Genomic DNA, 18,421 nt, shown 5'->3' with positions numbered 1-18,421 from the left:
TATATTGATTAAAAAAATCAAAATAAGAAAAATCAGAAGATTTATGTTCCATTTAGAATTGTTATTATAAGATATATTTTAAAATAAATTATCATCTAAAGATATATATTAGATATTAAAAACATATTTATATCATAAATAAATTAAACTGGATTTTTATAAAATTTAACATATTTATTTTTATATTTTTCATAGTGTTAAAAAGATGGACATTTAAAATAAAATTTATAAAATTTAACATTGTAAATTATTCAATAATATGTGATGTGATAACTCAAAAATTAAGTTATAAAATGATAATTATACTTATTTATATACTCTAACACATCTTACATACAAGATAAATTCATAAGTTTGTTGAAAGATAAATTTATATTCTAGTCACGATTTTGAAATTATATAAAGAAAAAAAAATCGTGTACCTCATGTTAAAGAAAGTATATATAAAATTGTTAATAAAATATAAGTTCATTAAGATAATATACATAATACTTCAAAAAAAAACTTTTAAATTCTAATAAAAAAAATGCTGAAAATTTTGCGACGGTTTATGACTAATTGTCGCAATGTTAAATTTGCGACGGTTTATGATTAACTGTCGCAATATTAAACTTGCGACGGTTTATCATAAATCGTCGCAGTGTTAAACAAATTTTGCGACAGTTTATGATAAACCGTCGCAATGTTAAACAAATTTTGCGACGGTTTACGATAAACCGTCGCAATATTGAACAATTTTGCGACGGTTTTGAAAAACTGTCGTATGAAGGGTCGTAATATCAAAGCGACGACGGTTTCTAGATAACCGTCGCAATTTGTCCGTCGCAATTTATCATTTTTCTTGTAGTGATTCAAGCATTTGACGGAGGTCAACGGTAGGGACACATGACAACCAGCCTTGCAAAGTCTATCGGTTCATTACTTAAGGGCACTCAAAATTTACCAATATCATTACTCCTAGAAACTTACTTCAAGCTAGCTAAATTATTCTCTAGGAGGGGGAAGGAAGCAAATGCAATGTTTTTAGTTGATACAGATATGAAGAAATTGTCAAAAAAGCCATGGATAACGTAGTAGCAAAATCCACCTCTCACAAATTTGAAACATTTGATTAACAAAATCAAACATTCATTATGTCTGAAATAATGAACCCACGAGAGGGTGGACAACCACCAAAGAGATTTAAAGTATTCTTCCAAACACAAAAGTGTGACTGTGGTAAATTTCAAGCGATACACGTGTCTTGTTCACATGTCGTAGCTACATGTGCACATGTTCACTTGAACCATATGTTATTCCTTTCTCCAATTTACAAATTACAAAATGTTTTTAATGTGTATAGTACTTCGTTCGGATTATTACCCGACGAAAATATGTGACCAGAATATAACGAAGATGAATTGTGTCATGATCCAAAAATGCAAAGAAATCCCAAAGGTCACCTAAAATCTACTCGCATACACACTGAGATGGACAATAGAGAAAAGAGTCAACCCAAGAAATGTGATTATTGTAAAATTGTTGGACTCTCAAGAAAAAAAAGTCCTCAACTTCAACAATTATGATATATATATATATATATATATATATATATATATATATTATGTTTGGATAATAAAAATTCAAAAGAAATTGTATACTTTTTTTGTTATTTATAATATTTAAATTTACTTTATCCTTTAAATTTAATTTATGCTTTAGAGATTTTTAATAAAATTATACTTTATTCATTAAAATATCATACACATTAACAAAATTACACAAAAATTAACTTTTATAATAATCCTAAAAAATTATTTAAATAAAAAACAAATATTTATTTTAATATTTATTTAAAATATATTATATATTTAAATAATTTAATTAACATAATAATATATTCTATTTTAATTTATATTTTCATATTTTTTAAAAAATATAGTTATTATATTAAAATATATTTTATAAATTAAAAATAAAAATAATTAAAAAATTGCATTGAGAAGTTGGGTCCTCAACTCCCGACTTTTCAATGCACTAAAATCAGGGGCATTTTCCTCGGTATTTTAGAAAGAAGGACTTTCCCATTATTAAATGTTAGAATAGGGGCAACCATACAAAAATAAATCTAGTGAGGTTAGCCCCCAACCTGTGTGTTGTATGAAGAGAAAAATTCTAATTGTCATATATTCTCATTTGTTGTCTTCCTCATGACTTTCCTACTCTTGAATATTTATAAATTGTGATCATTAATGGTTAATTTCGTGTATTAAATGTATTTGGTATGATTTAAATTGTCCATCTGTTCTTATGAGAATCCTAAGGAGATGCATTTGAGTATTATTGTGCAAGCAGTTAATAGAAGTGTAATTATGTGCAAATCATGCCTTTTAGATACATAATATGATTATTTTGAAGTATTGTACCAATTGTTTATATGTAAATTGATGAATTGGAGAAAACAATACAAAAATCGCAAAGTTGTAGAGTTGTTCACGAAAATGACGTTGAACATCATTTTTGGCTCTGAGCGTCACAATGGAAAAAGGCCAGAGTTGCTATCTGTGACCCTTAGGTTGAGCATGAGTTTCACGCTGAGTGTGGCTCAGGCTAAGCTTGAGTTTCACATTGAGTGTGACTCAACCAAAGAGAATGGGTTGTTCTTTGGAAGTCTTGTGTTGAGCATTATATTTGACGTTTAGTGTCCCTATAGTTTTTATTTGTTTTTCATTTTTTTGTGTTCCTTGAATTTCAACGATGTAATGTAAATCCTTATGATACTTAATGTTCATGCTTAATGAAATGAGTATGTATATTAATAGCATGATTGGTAATAATTGATAGAATAGATAATATGGATGATTCTTGTGTTAAATGTGGATGTCCTTGAATATATTGATTGAATGAGATACTTGAATTGGGTATGACAAATAGAATGCATGATGAATTGTTATGAATGACAAATAGTATGCATGAAAAATCGTATGTATGACAAATCATTGAGTATGTGAAGGGCATTATGATATGTTAGAGAGTTAGTTGTGACATATATCATATGTATGCAAATCGATAAATTGACAAATCGTTATATATGCACTAAGCATATCTTGTGATTGGTATCACATGCATACAAATCGAGAGTTCGTGTCTATTGCATTTCATATTGTATATAATTGTCTATTGTTCTTGAAAGTGTTTGCATGATATGTTAAGAATGAATTATGAATTATTTGCATTACAATCATGTGGAATGTGTATTTGTTTGTAAAGTGCTTCTTTTATAAAATGCTATGTTGTGTGTGTGACTATCTATCGTTTATCTTATGGCATGAGCTAGAGTGAGAAATTTCCCACTCTTTTTATTTTCATGTCTTTGTTGTGATGTATGTTGTAGTAGGTAATGCTCATCAGAATATTGATGATGTTGGTGATGAGACTTGGACCTTGTATTGGAAATGCTTTGATAGGATATGTGATATTAGGGCTCAAACTAGGATTACTTTTTACATTATGATTATAATAAGACTCATGTTTAAAGTTGAATTTCTACAATTTATGGTTTTGTTTTGAGAGATATTTATGTGACTCTCTTTACCTTGTGTTGGAGTTTATGTTTTGTTAATTATGCATGAATTTTAGTATTCTTATATCTATTATTTTTCTAAATATAAGTATACATGTATACAGGATAGATGGTGTCATATTTTAAACTATTGGATGTTTTGACTAGCATGAGGATGAAAGAGGTTGCCACAATGTTGTAGAGTTTTCGACGTAGAAGAAATAGAAAGATCTGGGAAAGTTTTACCTATTCTACATTATAAACATAGTGATTTCATATAAATTGTTGTTCTTTGAGTGTTAATTTATATATATACCAATAGGGTTTGGCCAAGGATAAAATCAAAGGTTCCTCATATCTCTGTCAAGGACTATGTAAATAAACATTTCAAGAATATAGTAGAACACTAATCAAAGGTAATCGAATAGTTATTGGGCCTACCACTAAGGTCTAAGAACATGATTCATTAGAAGTGTGAAAGTGTTATGTGCATTAATAAGCCCAAAGGACATAACAAGCCACTCATATAATCGAAATTTAGTTTTGAAAGCGGTTTTCCATTCATCTCTTTCCTTGATTCTTATTTGATGATAACCACTTTTGAGATCAACTTTGGAAAATATAGTTGCACCATGGAGTTTGTCCAACATGTCATCCAACCTAGGGATTGGGTGCCTATATTTAACAGTGATGTTATTGATAGTCCTACAATCATAACACATTCTCCACTTTCCATCCTTTTTGGACACTAACAACACACTGGAACAACACAAAGATTAAGACTATTTTGAATCTGGCCCATCTCTAAAAAATCATGAACTTAGATATATAATTATGCTATAAGAATGACTCTATCTTTTTTCATTGGCTAGTGTTAGATTACATGGGTTACCCAAAATAATAGTGTTTGTTAGGGATGCTAAGTTTCATAGTCATTTCAAGAGATCTCTCTAGGGTAGATTAGGAACCAAGCTTGTATTCTCTACTACTTATCCCCCACAAATTGATGGGCAAATAAAAGTAGTCAATAGATCTTTATTTACTATGTTGAAGGTACTTCTTAAAGGCAAACATAAGTCTTAGGATGAATATTTGCCTCACATAGAATGCATATAACAGGATGGTCCATAAATACACCAAACAATCTTCTTTTGAAGCTGTTAAAAAGCTACATGAGAGGGTTAAAATCCAAATAGAACAACAAATTGAAAAATATGTTAAATACAACAACAAATGGGGAAGAGAAGTGATTTTACAAAAAAAAGATTGGGTTTGGCTTCATTTAAGAAAAAATAGATTTCCTACTCAAAGGAATTCCAAACTCAACCCTAGAGTAGATGGTCCCTTTCAAGTCCTAAAAAGAATCAATAATAATGAACATAAGCTAGATCTTCCGAATAAGTATGGAGTAAGTAATACATTTAATATTTGTGACTTAACTCCTTTTGCATGTAATGAAGATATAGAGGAAGAGCCTAAAAATTTGAGGACAAATTCTCTTGAAGAGGGAGGATATGTTGACATATTTCTTCCTAAAGACTCTATTACAAGGATAATGTCAAAAAGAATACAATTGGAATGAGCTCGTGATGAAGGTAAAAGGTTTAAACTTCTTTTGAATTATAGGTTAATTACTTACTCCATTTCTTCTTTATGTATGTTCTTACCTGAGATCGGTTACAGGGACGATCTGCTGGCAAGATCGGTGAGCCTCCTCTGCTCGGTACGTCGGCCGCTCCGAGATGGGTTAGGTACCTGCAAAAGAGACTCTGATGCTTAAGTTAGTCTTTGATGGTGTGAATGTCTCGTATGTATAGTGAATGTACCTCAATGTGAATTAGGGTTTTTCTCTTGGGCGAGGGTAAGGTTGATCCGCGCCAGCAGCTGATCGTGGCCCAATAGGCAATGGGCCTTCGTGTTGATCGATGTCGTGTAGCGCTTGGATACCGAGCTCAGTCTCGGTATCCGACGTGGATAGTACAATGTATATTTTTCATTGTCAATATTTTCTTATTTTTTTACCATGTATTTTTGGGTCAATTAGTATAATAAATTATTTTCTTGTAATTCTTATTTTAAAGGTGTAAACAATATTTTTGGAAGATGTAACTAGAAAATGATATGTGTGCTTATTGGGCTTAAATGACCCATGAGAATACCATTTGGACGTGTAGATCCATGGAATGGCCATCCACTTTTGTTAGACAAGGTGCTCTCTTGGTTATTCAAACTCCAACAAGCACATGTACTATACCTAGTCATAGTTTTGGTACCTTGTCATATACAATCTCCCATTGACTCTTCTAGATCTAAAATGTTGGCATGAGTCACACTTCTTACACTTATCATGTAGTAAACTTCTATTGACTCTTCTAGATTTAAGGTTTAGGGTTCATGATCCCTAACAAACATTATTATTTTAAAATAAATACATTTATTTCCTTTAATTTTAAAAATACAAAATTTTAGTCCTCATCAAATTGAAATTTATTAATCGTTAAGTTTTAATATTTACTTATACTTCAATAATGTGACATTTAGTAACATAAAATTAAAAAATAAAAAATTAACAAAAAAACAAACAATTTTTTTATTATTAATAAAATAGGTATAGATCATCCGTAAAAATATATATAAATAAAGAATTTTTGTATGTCAAACCCAGTCTCGATTTTAGTAGAATTTTTAACTAAAACTAAGATAGAATGATCATTTTTTTTAAATAAATTTTCATAACCAACCTTAAATTTTCTCTTAATTATTTTCAATTTTTAATTACGAACACAGAATAATAGGGTTTTGTACTTGGATTCAAAACTCAATACACACATGACATTACATAAAATAATATTATTTTAGTATGTAAGTATTGAAAGCATTCTTGTGTCTCTCAAAAGCTAAATATTATTAAATGTCACTAATAACAATTAGTTGACACTCGAAACAAGATGTTCGCTTATAAAAAATCATTTGGCTTATATTTTCTGTTATAAATGTAGTATAAGGCCAGTGGCGAGCAAAGGATGGGCTCGCACAGATTTAATTTTGTCCTTATTCGGCCCAAAAGATTTAATCATGCTATTTATTTAAATTAAAATTTAATCTGATTAAAACTCAAGATAACAAATCGGATCAATTTAATGTTTTAATTCAATATATCAATATTAACATATGTATAATTAAATTACGAGACAAAAAAATACAAAAATTAAATTAAAGTATATTTTATGATATATTTTAAAATAAATAATTACTATAAATATAATATAATGTTAAATAAAGTATTATCTATTTTTATTAATATATAATTATTTAAATATTATACATTTAAAAAAAATGAAGGATGGGTTGAAATGATCTAAAACATAACTCGAATCCATCCTTAAAAATTATATGGGATCTAATTTTAAGATCCAAATCCATCCAGAAACTGAGTTGAATCCGTGAACTTTGCTCACCCCTTGTATAGGCTGTAATCGAATCATCCATTCAAAATTGAACTACAATCAACAAACACATGAAAAACAAGGTAATACTGACTTTGATCTCACATTCTGAATTAACAAAATTTCAATACGTTGTTCATAATGAAATAGCTTGAAAAGCCCTCGATAAATTTCAAAATCGCTAGAAGCAAAAGGTGAAAAAATAAATAGCTTGAAATCTTGTTTTTGCAAGAAAATAGAGGGTATGCTAACGAAAAATTTCAGTGATATATAACTCAATTTCTGGTGAAACTTGATAAAGTAATATCATAGTTATATCAAACAGTTATACAAATTTTTAAACACAACAAACAATGGAAAGAAAAAAAAATCAAATCAAGCAGACCCTAACTTTGCCTTCAAATTGGGGTTGTAACGGGCATACAAATTTCAGTGATATATAAATCAATTTCTGGTGAATTTTTATAATGTAATATCACAGTTATACAAATTTTTAAACACAACAAACAACGGGGGAAAAATCAAATCAAGCCAGACCCTAACTTAGCCTTCAAACTGGGGATGTAACGGGCATAGATTCCTCCTTGTCACTCATTGAAGTCATCTTAGAGGCAAAAATAGAGACTTGATCTATTCCATTTAAGCTCGTACTTTCCAATTCTAAGCTTGTTAGAAGTCACCTCATCATTTTTGAAACTCCTAAACATCACTTCATGTTTGGGAACAGCCTTCAGTCATGCACTAACGGATGATTATCTAAATTTGATCGATGTTCATTTCATCATTTCTAATTCTGGAAGCAACAAAAGTATAAAAAAGAAAAAAGGAATGCAGTTACCCATATATCACAAGACTACATAGACCACAGTATATTTTTCAAGTATGTTAGTGACTACCAGTTACTATGCTCCAGTAGTTCTGCCATATACGTGGCTCATGGCACATCATAACTTTGCCCTGAATCATTGGAATCCGTTGTTGAGTGATTTTGGCAGGAAAAAGAACAAAGGATAAATTTATTTTTTTAAATTAAGAGAATTAAACAACATTTATAAAAAAATTCCTCCATTCCTTTTTTCCATCAAAATCTAACCCTCAAATTCTAAATAAAGATAAGCTGGTTTATAAATGTAAACAAGACAGCTATTTCACCGATAAAAGATGACAAAAACACTCTTTAGAGTTCACGACAAACTGGTATCGACTAACACAATAGAAAAATCTAAAATATTAGCAACCTCTATGCAGTACCTGTTTTACAAAATAGAAACCCCAGTCTATATGACAAGCCTGAAAATATAGTATCTTATTTTCTCAAAGAATTGTATATTTAACTCTTCTATTACATTTGAAACACATTTGGCTGGCATCTGTAACAAACCCCAAAGATTCTCTTAAATACAGAGCATACATTTTAGAGGATTCGGTCCTGAAGATCCGTCATCAATGTGGAGGCCAATGAGGTGAGCTTCTTTCCAGTCTCTCCTGCAATGTTCTTAAGGGAAGAGAGATCCTGTTGTGCCTGCAAAGTAAGGATACACGAACAATGATGAGGTTACTAATTTGAATATCATTTCGTTGTTGGAATGATAGATGACATGAACAATGAAATTCGCAAATCCAGTACAAAGTAAGGAATACCTGGAAAGATAATCGATTGATGAGGTCGCCAGCAGTGAGATCAATGGAGTTGTCTCTTGAGTCACCAAAAAGATCAGCACTGGAAATGGCAGTTGAACCCTGGAATTAACAAGAGGATAAAAAGTGTCATGTATCAAAGTTGAAAACACACCCCTTTTCCTATTTTTCTTTTTCCCAATCCTGGTTAAAAGACGCAATAACTTGCATTTAACAATTTATTCGAGCTTGGCAGCAACTCATCTAGAATAGTACATTAAACAAAAGCATGATTTTCCCCATAAAGAAGGAAATTTAGTCGGTAGAAGAGAAAAATTATTAAGTCAAAGGATGATAAGAATTCCTTCTACTAAAGAAAAGAAAAGAACAAAGCAAAAACCAAAGAAAACTGAATCAACTGAACCAAACTTCCAAATCTTTCCACATATCTATGAGTGAAATCACATTAAGAAGCCCGTGTGCTGTACACCAAATAAATGCCAAACCTATTCCTACCCAAATATAACAATCTGCAAAAGGAACACCAAATATAATAATCTGCAAAAGAAACCCAGGAATCATATTATAGATGTGAATTGGAAGAATCGCTTGCTGAGCATGAATTGTGATTCTAGTGTGAGCAGGTCGTGCACCAAACTGGGTCATACACGACCTGGTTCTGAGATGCCCTAAGGAAACTTCCCTCCTAAAAATTAGTTAAAAAGAGACAGCTCTGTTGGGCAATGCCTTCGCTTGCTTGCAGTCGTACCAGGTACCAGGTATTTTTCTTGAGTTTGAGACGATTATATCTTGAACAAGTTTCAAAAAATGAAAATATTTATGTTATAGTTTTTTTAAAAAAATTATCCAATTATCCTTAAAAAATTTAATATATATTTTTTATTCAAAGTACATTAGAAATACAAATAAATGGGACTGCTATATTTTAATATTTTATTTAAAGTATATTTTAAGGTATATTTTTTAAGTTAAAATGCTCCTAGATTTATGTTTTATTTATTGATCACTAATTTGTGCTTTAATATATGTATTTGTTAGTTATATATAGTACTATATTTTATTATTGATCATGAAGTTTTTCATTCATAAAATGGTTTGATTTGCAATTTGGAAAATATGCCTTCCGATTCACAACTTGAATCTCAATTCAATTACCATGAACTAAAATTGGTATCGGTATCCTTTTCAGGGCATGACTACGGTTTTCTCCACTCGGACACACATAGCTATGGTTAAATGACAAAAGGAACCACTCAGTGTGCAAAATGGTTTATATCATGTGATTATCAGCATCCCACCTTTGCATGATAGAAACATGTAGTGTCCCAGTTAAAACAGTTGACTTGAGAAAAATACTAGTTGTCTATTTTTTTTGGTTGCTTAGAACTACCAAAGAAACATTTTACATAGACTCACCTTTCCTTTTACTGCCCAAAATCATTTATGCAAATTAGAACTTGTCCTTTCTCTAACTGACCTAATGGTGAATCTGAATGAATTTTAAGAAAATTCTTTTACAAGGGCTAAAGCAAGTTCTACACTAGATTGGGTAAATTCCAAGAAACAATTGAATGCAATGTTGTCAAAATCACAATCTAAATTGTAAACACGCAAGATACAATCCCAAACCCGTTCCAAGCTAGATAGTACATGAAATTGCTCATATAGGTGAGATTGGACCGAGATTGCTCATGGCCTCTATCTATCTTTCTTTTTCTTTTCCCTGAAACTCATGGGATGTGGTTTTTTTGGCAATTTGAGAATGCTCCTCTACTGCACCTTTTATTATATTCTTTGGGTTTTATGATATATCCGCTTTCTTTTATTTTTTTCATAATTATTATAAATTATAGAATAGACTGAGATATCAATAATACTAGTACAATATCTATAAAATAACACAAGTATAAAATACATATTTAAGTTTTTAACTGAAATTTAGTGTTATTATATGTATAAGCTAATTATACTATCATTTATTACACTTCTTTATAAAAACATATTTTTACAATTTGGTAGGATCTTACTATCCTTGTTAAGATCTAACAGTTAACAATCTTGCAGCCATCTTCCCGATCTTAAGTAGGAGCTATATCTTGACTAAATTGATTAAACGGATTACTATACATATCAATAACAAAGAAAATTAGCTTAACTATTTATATAGACATACTAAAGACACCGGAAAATGAGTTTCCACTTATAGAGATTAATCATTAATGGAGATTTATCCCTGAGGATGTGTACAGAAATTATTCACTGGCTTTTATCTATGATGATAATCGTTTCCATTGTCACAATCATCAAGGATAGTAAAATTAATCCCCATGGCTAGACAAAAGTATAGAAAACTATAACCCATATAACACAAATATAAATCTAGAATTACCTGTATCACTCTAAAAAGTTGCAATTTGATATTTTAGATAGTTAAGTCATTCTTATTTAAGACACGTTTACTTCAGTTTATTCTGAAGACAATTTTTGTTTAATTAAAAGATGTTTAAAAAAATTTGTAATAAATATATATTTTGAAAAGCTAGTTTGCTTGAGTTCAAAGCTAGTTGCTTACATAAAGAAGTCCTAAAATAAAAGTTGTATCACAATCTTTATAAGCTCCAAACAGACAGGCTCTAAATATTTCAGGGGATCAGTTTATTTGTTAATATAAGCTATGCCAATCAAAAGGATATGAGATAAGAAGAAGCCATCTGATAAAGCCTATTCCAGGGGATTGAACATCCGAGACCAACATAAATGTATTCACACACAATATGTTCCAGCAAGTTGCTAAAAGAAATGACACATACCGAAAACTTAGACAAAGTAGCTTGAGAATCCATATCAGCAGCTTTGTTCTGATCTCCAAAATATTGGGATGAAGAAATAGACTTGGCATTTGAGAACTTTCTTCTTGCTTCATCAGTTTCCTGAATCTTATGCCGGATACATAGCAAAACAAAACAAGGTGCAGGTTAAATGAATTTGTTAAAAAACAACATAAAGTAGATGTCTCAGATATGATTGCCCAATAATCTATTTAAGTCAGACTAGATAATACAAGAATTTTCACAGGTCACACAATATAAACCATGTAGGCATGTAGTTTTCGAAATAAAAATAGAACAGTCATTAAGATTTTGTGGCAACAATATGAATCTGTCCAAAGATAATCAACATCTGTCAGCAAATCATGATTAAACTATCTGAGTTTTAATTACTATTAAGGTTTGGTTGCGACAATAATAATTTGTCCCAATATAATCAGTATCTTTCAGCCGAAGACTGTAACATTGCTTGTTTCATGGTTATACTATTTCAAAGTTGCAACCACCATGTTTTGTTCCATGGATCTGCATGTTGTAAAAAGGGTTTAATTCAATAAAGACCAGATATTCATATATAACTACGTCCTGTATGCTAACTACATGCATAAGAAATTACACTCTGCAGGGGCAAAAGTTCATATAGCTTACTTGTACTTTGGAGGAGCTTGACCCAGATTTCTTTGGAAAGCCACCATCCATTCCAAAGTCTGCAAAGAAGCTTGACGACTTTGGTGGAGACACATGACTAATCAAATGTGAACCACCAGTGTTCAACTCAGATGATTGGACATTTTCTACATACTCAAACCGAGATGTGAGAGACGGCCCAGCAGGCATATTATTTGTGGAGGATGAAACTGGAGCAGGTGGTTCCTCAGGCTTCTGCTCATAGAGAGACTCACTTGGCTTCATTTCATAAGGATAATTTGTCAATAATTGATGTCATCATATTAAATTAGTGAATGAGATAATGAAAAACCAACAGGCAATTCTAGCATACATTTGCAAACAAAGATATCTATTTGCATACCTTTTTAACAAGTTTACGAGCACCAAGCCCCCCACTCTTCCCAGGTTTTTTAGCACCAATAGGTTTCTTGATGGTACTTGAAACTACTGTATGTGAAGCTCTAGGTGAAGAAGTGCTTTCAGGCTTTTCAGGCTTCTCCAGAGTGCTTTCTTTTGGCACTTCATTGGTCCTAACTTCAGGAAGCCCATTAACCCCCTGGGCAGACTGAGAAGCAACAGGTGATGAAGGTAAGCCTCCATCCTCAGCCATACTTTTAGCTACTTCCTTTGTAAGAATTTGCCTATATAAGTCTGCAGCTCTGGATGTATATTTAGCCTCTATTTTACCACCATCAGTCCAACCATGCTGCTTAAAGAAAACCTGAGCACGATTGTTTCCTCCAAAGCTCATCATTTTTAGTTGCTCGGGACTCCATGAGTCTAAATTTGTAGACCTACATATAGAAGATCATATGGTTATTTAGCTAAATAGCTATTAATCTTTTTCTGCCTTTTACTTTTCAACAACTTCTTAAATTTTGATTGTAGTGTGTTTCAAAGAATATCCAAGTAAAAGAATACAAATGCAGATACAGGGTGTGAAATTTTAATACAGTGATAAAACTCCCAAGTATTTAAATTACTCATGGAAAGCAGAATAAAATAAGAAATGAATACAGATCCTTGGGGCTCATTGAATCTACATATATAGCCTCTTCAGATTAAGAAATTATGCTTGCTTCCCCTATAATAAATTTTACAAGAAAAATGCCTACAGCCCAAAGTTTTCCAGGCAAATGTCCCTGAAAAACCAACTAGTCATTTTTTAATCTTTATTAAGTATCTATTCAGTTGCTGCTCCACTTTAAATCTTTATTCAACATGGCAACTCAAGGACCAGAGTAAAATAATTTTATAAATCAATAATCCTTCCAACCCTATTGAACGACAAAGTCATTTCAAGTGAATAATCTAATAGTGTATTTGGATGAAGAATTTTAGGAGTAATTCATTTTTTTGAGCTTAAAATTCTTTGTGGTGAAATATTTTGATTGGATAGAAAAATTAGAAAGAAATTGAAATTCTAGTAAATTGTGGAAGTATTTTGATGACTTAAAATTGTAGAATTATAAATTACACCTAGAAAGAATTTGAAATTCTTCATAATTACTTTCTATCTCTTGTCTCACCTCTGTATCTGTCCTCTATCCTTTCTCCCTCTCCTCTTATTTCCACCTCACCCTTCACTCTCTTATATCTCACCTCTTTTCCCTCACTCTCCTCTCCTCTCCTTTCTTCTCCTTTCTCACTTTTTCTCTCTCTCTCTCTCTATCTCCCCTCTCATCTCTTCTATCTTATTTCACTCTCCTTTCTCTTCTCTCCCTCTCTTTCTTTCCTCTCCTCTCTCTCTATCTTTCTTCTCTTTCCCCTCTCTCATCTTCTTTCCCTTTTCTCTTTATTCTCCGTCTCTCTCCTCTCTCTTCTTTCTCCTCTATCAATGTTGAGGTACAAACCATCAATAATTATATTCAAACATTCAATGTAAAACGTATTTTAAATTAATAAATATCTTTTAATATTAAAATCATTTTTAAATCGTTAAATTAAATATTGTTTAATATTAAAATTACTTTTAAATTATTAAATATATAAAATTGGCAAATGTTTATTTTTTGCCAAATTTTATATTAAATTTTGCATATGGTGAAACTTAAATTATCCCATCCAAACTAGGAATTTTGAATTGATTTATCCAAACAAAACATTTAATAAATGAAGGAAACTTAAATCAAAATAATTCAAGTTTTAAGAATTTGAAATTCCCTGAAATTTTAAAATTTCTCATCCAAACACAACCTAGAAAATAATAAAAGGAAATGGAAACAACAATGATACTTTCCCAGGCTTCATCCCCGCACTTTACAAACCCCTCACAATCACAAGCTCCCATGCAAACCATTAGATGATCCCAATGTTCCCCCGTAATCTATTTTTCTGCAGGAACCAGATGGATCCAGTTTCAAGTATGTGAGGACGAAGTCTGTTCAGGATTATTGCTAAATTTGAAAAGCTATATTCAAAAAATAGTTATATGCTAAGAATATAAAATTGAAATCTCCCAAAAGAAAAAGTATATCTCCGAGTCAAATATAATTCACATATCACGCACTATGTTATCCAGATTACCACTATAAGTCCTGCACTTCAACCAAACAATGAACATAAAATAAAACCTGTGTACCCTCGCTCAAAACTAACACAGCACATAAATACATACCAGCATTTATTTATTTTGAACTATTTCACGAGTACATAATCATTTAACCTTTTCAACCACAGATTTGAGAACTTAACTTTTTTATCTTAAAATTGGCGCCAAGCCCAAAGGAGGGTTGTACTAAGCCTTCAGCAGGAATGTAAATCTTGTCATAATGCCAAACATGGACTACTCAAGAGTCAAGAAAGATTATGCGTGCTATTGCTAGGCCATTATTCAAAAGTAACACAATATACTGCTCAAGTAAAATGTTAAATGAGTTGGTACAACTGCATCAGTGTCAAATTACCAAAGGTAGGTCTTTACATTTTTTGGGGATTGATGGGGGTAAAAAGCTAGTCCAAGAGTTCCTTAATTAGGTTTGGTAGTTGAAATATTGGTACTTTGACATATAAATCTTTGGACGTAATGACATCATGATACAAAGAAGGAATAACATCGTGTGTCTACATCAAACTGAATAGGTTAGAGATAAAGAGAAAGAGCCTAGCACTATAAGAGTTAAACTTTGGTACACAACACATGTAAACTTAAAGGAAAGAATGACATAGGTATTATTGTGGACAAGGTTTATAAAGAAAGTGCATTGAATGTAAAAAGGACTAGAGAAAAATTTATCTTTAAAATTAACTAGTATTATAGCATATGCGTAGCAAAGAACAAATATATATTTTTCTATAATTAAAATTCATAAAACTAAATATCTTTGAATAAATAAAATATTTTTTATTTATAATGAGCAATTTAAATTGTGACAAGAAAAAATTATTTTTAACTATTAACAATTTCTTTTAAAAATATTAAAATGTAATTTAGTGATATAGATAAAAAAATGATAGATTAAATGGAATAGGTGGCTGAAAAATCAAATATAGTAAAAGGAGAGTAGTTTGAGATGGTTCAGAAAGAATTTTTTGACTAGTGATTGAGGACAATGTGAAATGCACATCAAAATGTGAGAAAGATAATATTCAGAATGTCTAATTGAGAAATAGTCTCAATACGGAGTAGAATGGATGTGTGGGGGACTATCAATGTCATTGGTGTCTATTCACCACTAGTATCAGAAGCACTTTTAGAGGGTTGGTTCAAGGCTTTCCACAAAAGGGAAGAATCTCACAGGTGACAACATAAATCATGTTGGTTGTGATGCAAAGCAATTTACAGGATTTTATGATAATTTTGGATATCTATTCTTGATTTCTTGGCATATGAATTCAAGATTATTAAAAACTTGTTTTAAGAAGTAAAAGGAACATCTAATCACTTATAAGAGTGAAATCTCAAGGTCACAAATTAATTTAATTTTGGTAAGGAGTTCATAAGTTTGCAAGATGATTGCAAGAGAGTCTTACTACACAACGTAGACATTCATCTCCATTGTCATTAAAAATTACAAATCTAATAACAAAGGGATGGTGGCTTGAGAACGATAAAAATTCTTAGGGTGTGTTTGGAAACCAATTGAGTTCAACTCAAATGGGGTTGAAAAAATAAAAAAAAAATAAAAAAAAAGATACACTTACAAGCTTTTTACCTTTTCTACATTGGAACATGTGTTTTTGGTTAAAAGTGGTTTCAAAGTGGTATCCAAACATACATTTAGCGGTGAAATGAATGTTTTCAAGATAAAGAAACTGAGTGGAATGATAGTGTTCAAAAATAGGTAAGAAAAAAAGGGAGTATTGTAAGGCCTTTCATGTGCGCAATGATGCTGAAAATTGGAGAAAAAAAATATTGGAAGGCTAAAAATGGGACATAGAAAGCTGCAAGTGAGGCACCATCCAAAGCTTTTTGAGTTTTACCAAGACCTTGGCACAAAGAACGGAAAATGTAGAATTCATTATTTTGCCGAACATTGGAAAAGGAAGTCAAGATGTATGAACCAGGTAAACTAAGGAAGAAGAAAGAAACGTTTGGTTATCGGAGGACATTGTACAACATTATTAAAAGAATATCATGGTAAATGCTGAATAATATCCCTCAAAAATTGATTTTTTAACCGAGTCCAATGGCATCAAGTAATACATATAGCCCACCTCATCAGCTAGTAGAATATTGAATCTTGTTATTCTAGTTGTAAACGACATATTAGAGGCCAAACTCTGGAGTCTGATTTCATTGTCTATTGAAGCTTTAACCAATTAACTTGGGGAACTCTAAAAGATGACACAGCACAGCAGTACAACGCAGTGCTCTAAATTAATCCGCATGAACATTCAGAACCCAGCATTACACCACACAACACTCACCATACAGAATCAGCCACACACAATTAAATTGCAAACCGATAAAAACAATTTTCACACAGAAAAATCAACAAACAGATTCACCATTCAAACAAAATCAGCAACAACTTGCCTCACGAAGCTGATGTGCACGCCGAGACTACGATGAACGGCGGAGCAATCGATGCACAGGAAGATCCCATACGTGACGGAAGCCCAGGTAGGGTTCTTCGCATTGCAATCGAAACACATCTGAAAAAATAATAATAATAAAAACCGTACGAATTCAAAAATCTAACGCACGAGCACGGGTATCGCAGATCTGACACCAGATCTCGTAAATCAGAAGGCACAAACGAAAAATTGAGAGTAAAAAATAAATTCACGCAACCAGATATGCTCTTAAATTGAAATTCAAAATTGTAAAGAACAAACCTTATTTTCGGACTTCGCCTTGAGTTTCCTAAACACAAGGTTCTTATCGGTGAAGCCTTCGGACGCCATTGGAAGATCAAAACGGAAAACAAAAACGAAATTATAATAACAACGAAGCTTAGGATTGGAATTGATATTTTTTTTCTTTTTGAGCTTTTTGCAAATGAATCTCAGGGGTGCTTAGGGGAACAGGAACACCACCTGAGCAATATAGATTGAGAGGAAGAAAATTTGCAGGTAGAACCGCAAAACTTGTTGTTTCGTGCGTTTCTATATATTTATTCTCCTCGTGTATCGTTCTTCTTAAAAAGGAGCTTTTTTTTTCACTAGCGAAAGGAAGCGAAGACTGAAATTACGGAAATGCCCTGCAGAGAAATGAGGGAAGGCGTTGTTGGCCTTTGTGTTTTCCGGAGTCGGTGAATTGTTGCTGTCCCTGACCAAGAGAGTACAAATAAATGTTCAGAATTGAACTAAACGTCGTCGTCTCTCCTAGGTATAATTCGTTTTTTAAAATGCTAGTGCCGTTAAAAATTAAAATATAGAACAAGAACATAAATAGAATATTTAATATAAATTTTTATTATATTTAAATAAAATTAATTAATATTTATTTTACATGTCAAATATTTAATGGAAAATATTAATGGTTAAATTAATTTTTTAATTTTATAATTTTGTCAAATTTTTATTTAGATATGTATAATTAAGAGTTTTTTACTCAAATAATATATTTTTAAAATAAATTTACCCAAATAGTACCTGTGCAAATTTATTTTCCCAACTAGCACCATTTATTGTTTACATATTTTTTATTTTTTTTTAGTCTTAGGTCTAGGTAATCTAGGAATTTTGCAATTAGAACGGCCCGTTCTGCAACCAGAACGACCCGTTCTACATGCATTCTCGTGGTGTTTTTTTTTGCAACTGGAACGGCCCGTTCTTAAACCAAAACAGGTCGTTCTAGAGTTGAGTTTTTTCACATAACCTCAATGTTGGAACGACCCGTTCTAACTAGAGAT

At 31.4% G+C, this 18,421-nt stretch overlaps 1 protein-coding gene across 4 annotated transcripts; it reads right to left on the bottom strand.

Annotated features, from left to right (window-relative positions):
* Positions 1–7,283: 7,283 nt before the first annotated feature.
* LOC109788268 (putative ADP-ribosylation factor GTPase-activating protein AGD8) lies at positions 7,284–17,694 on the bottom strand. Of its 4 annotated transcripts, XR_014433948.1 has the most exons (9): positions 17,403–17,693; positions 17,101–17,219; positions 12,484–12,916; positions 12,102–12,359; positions 11,436–11,561; positions 8,629–8,727; positions 8,399–8,509; positions 7,884–7,944; positions 7,284–7,780 (listed from the first exon to the last, which is right to left on the bottom strand). XR_014433948.1 is itself a non-coding variant. In XM_083075006.1 (8 exons), exons 1-7 carry the CDS (start codon positions 17,469–17,471, stop codon positions 8,402–8,404), a joined length of 1,212 nt encoding a protein of 403 aa, XP_082931132.1. In that variant the 5' UTR covers positions 17,472–17,693; the 3' UTR covers positions 7,284–7,780; positions 8,399–8,401. The 4 variants fall into 4 exon arrangements, 3 of the variants coding, with proteins under 3 accessions (XP_082931132.1, XP_029125055.1, XP_020202544.1); XM_083075006.1 differs by lacking the exon at positions 7,884–7,944; XM_029269222.2 differs by lacking the exons at positions 7,284–7,780; positions 7,884–7,944 and having other exon boundaries at positions 8,109–8,509; positions 11,436–11,555; positions 17,403–17,694.
* Positions 17,695–18,421: the final 727 nt, after the last annotated feature.

Source organism: Cajanus cajan, chromosome 5 (assembly GCF_000230855.2).
Source record: "Cajanus cajan strain Asha chromosome 5, NIPB_CcT2T_4, whole genome shotgun sequence".
NCBI classification, from domain to species: Eukaryota; Viridiplantae; Streptophyta; class Magnoliopsida; order Fabales; family Fabaceae; genus Cajanus; species Cajanus cajan.
This window is presented reverse-complemented; position numbering and strand designations above follow the sequence as displayed.

Excerpts from the sequence above, each read along its gene's own strand:
- LOC109788268 (XM_083075006.1), bottom strand. The coding sequence starts at position 17,471 with ATGGCGTCCGAAGGCTTCACCGATAAGAACCTTGTGTTTAGGAAACTC. Across the intron at positions 12,360-12,483 it reads CTCGTAAACTTGTTAAAAAG|CCAAGTGAGTCTCTCTATGA; the intron begins GTATGCAAATAG and ends TATGAAATGAAG. Across the intron at positions 8,728-11,435 it reads CTACTTTGTCTAAGTTTTCG|GGTTCAACTGCCATTTCCAG; the intron begins GTATGTGTCATT and ends TGTTAATTCCAG.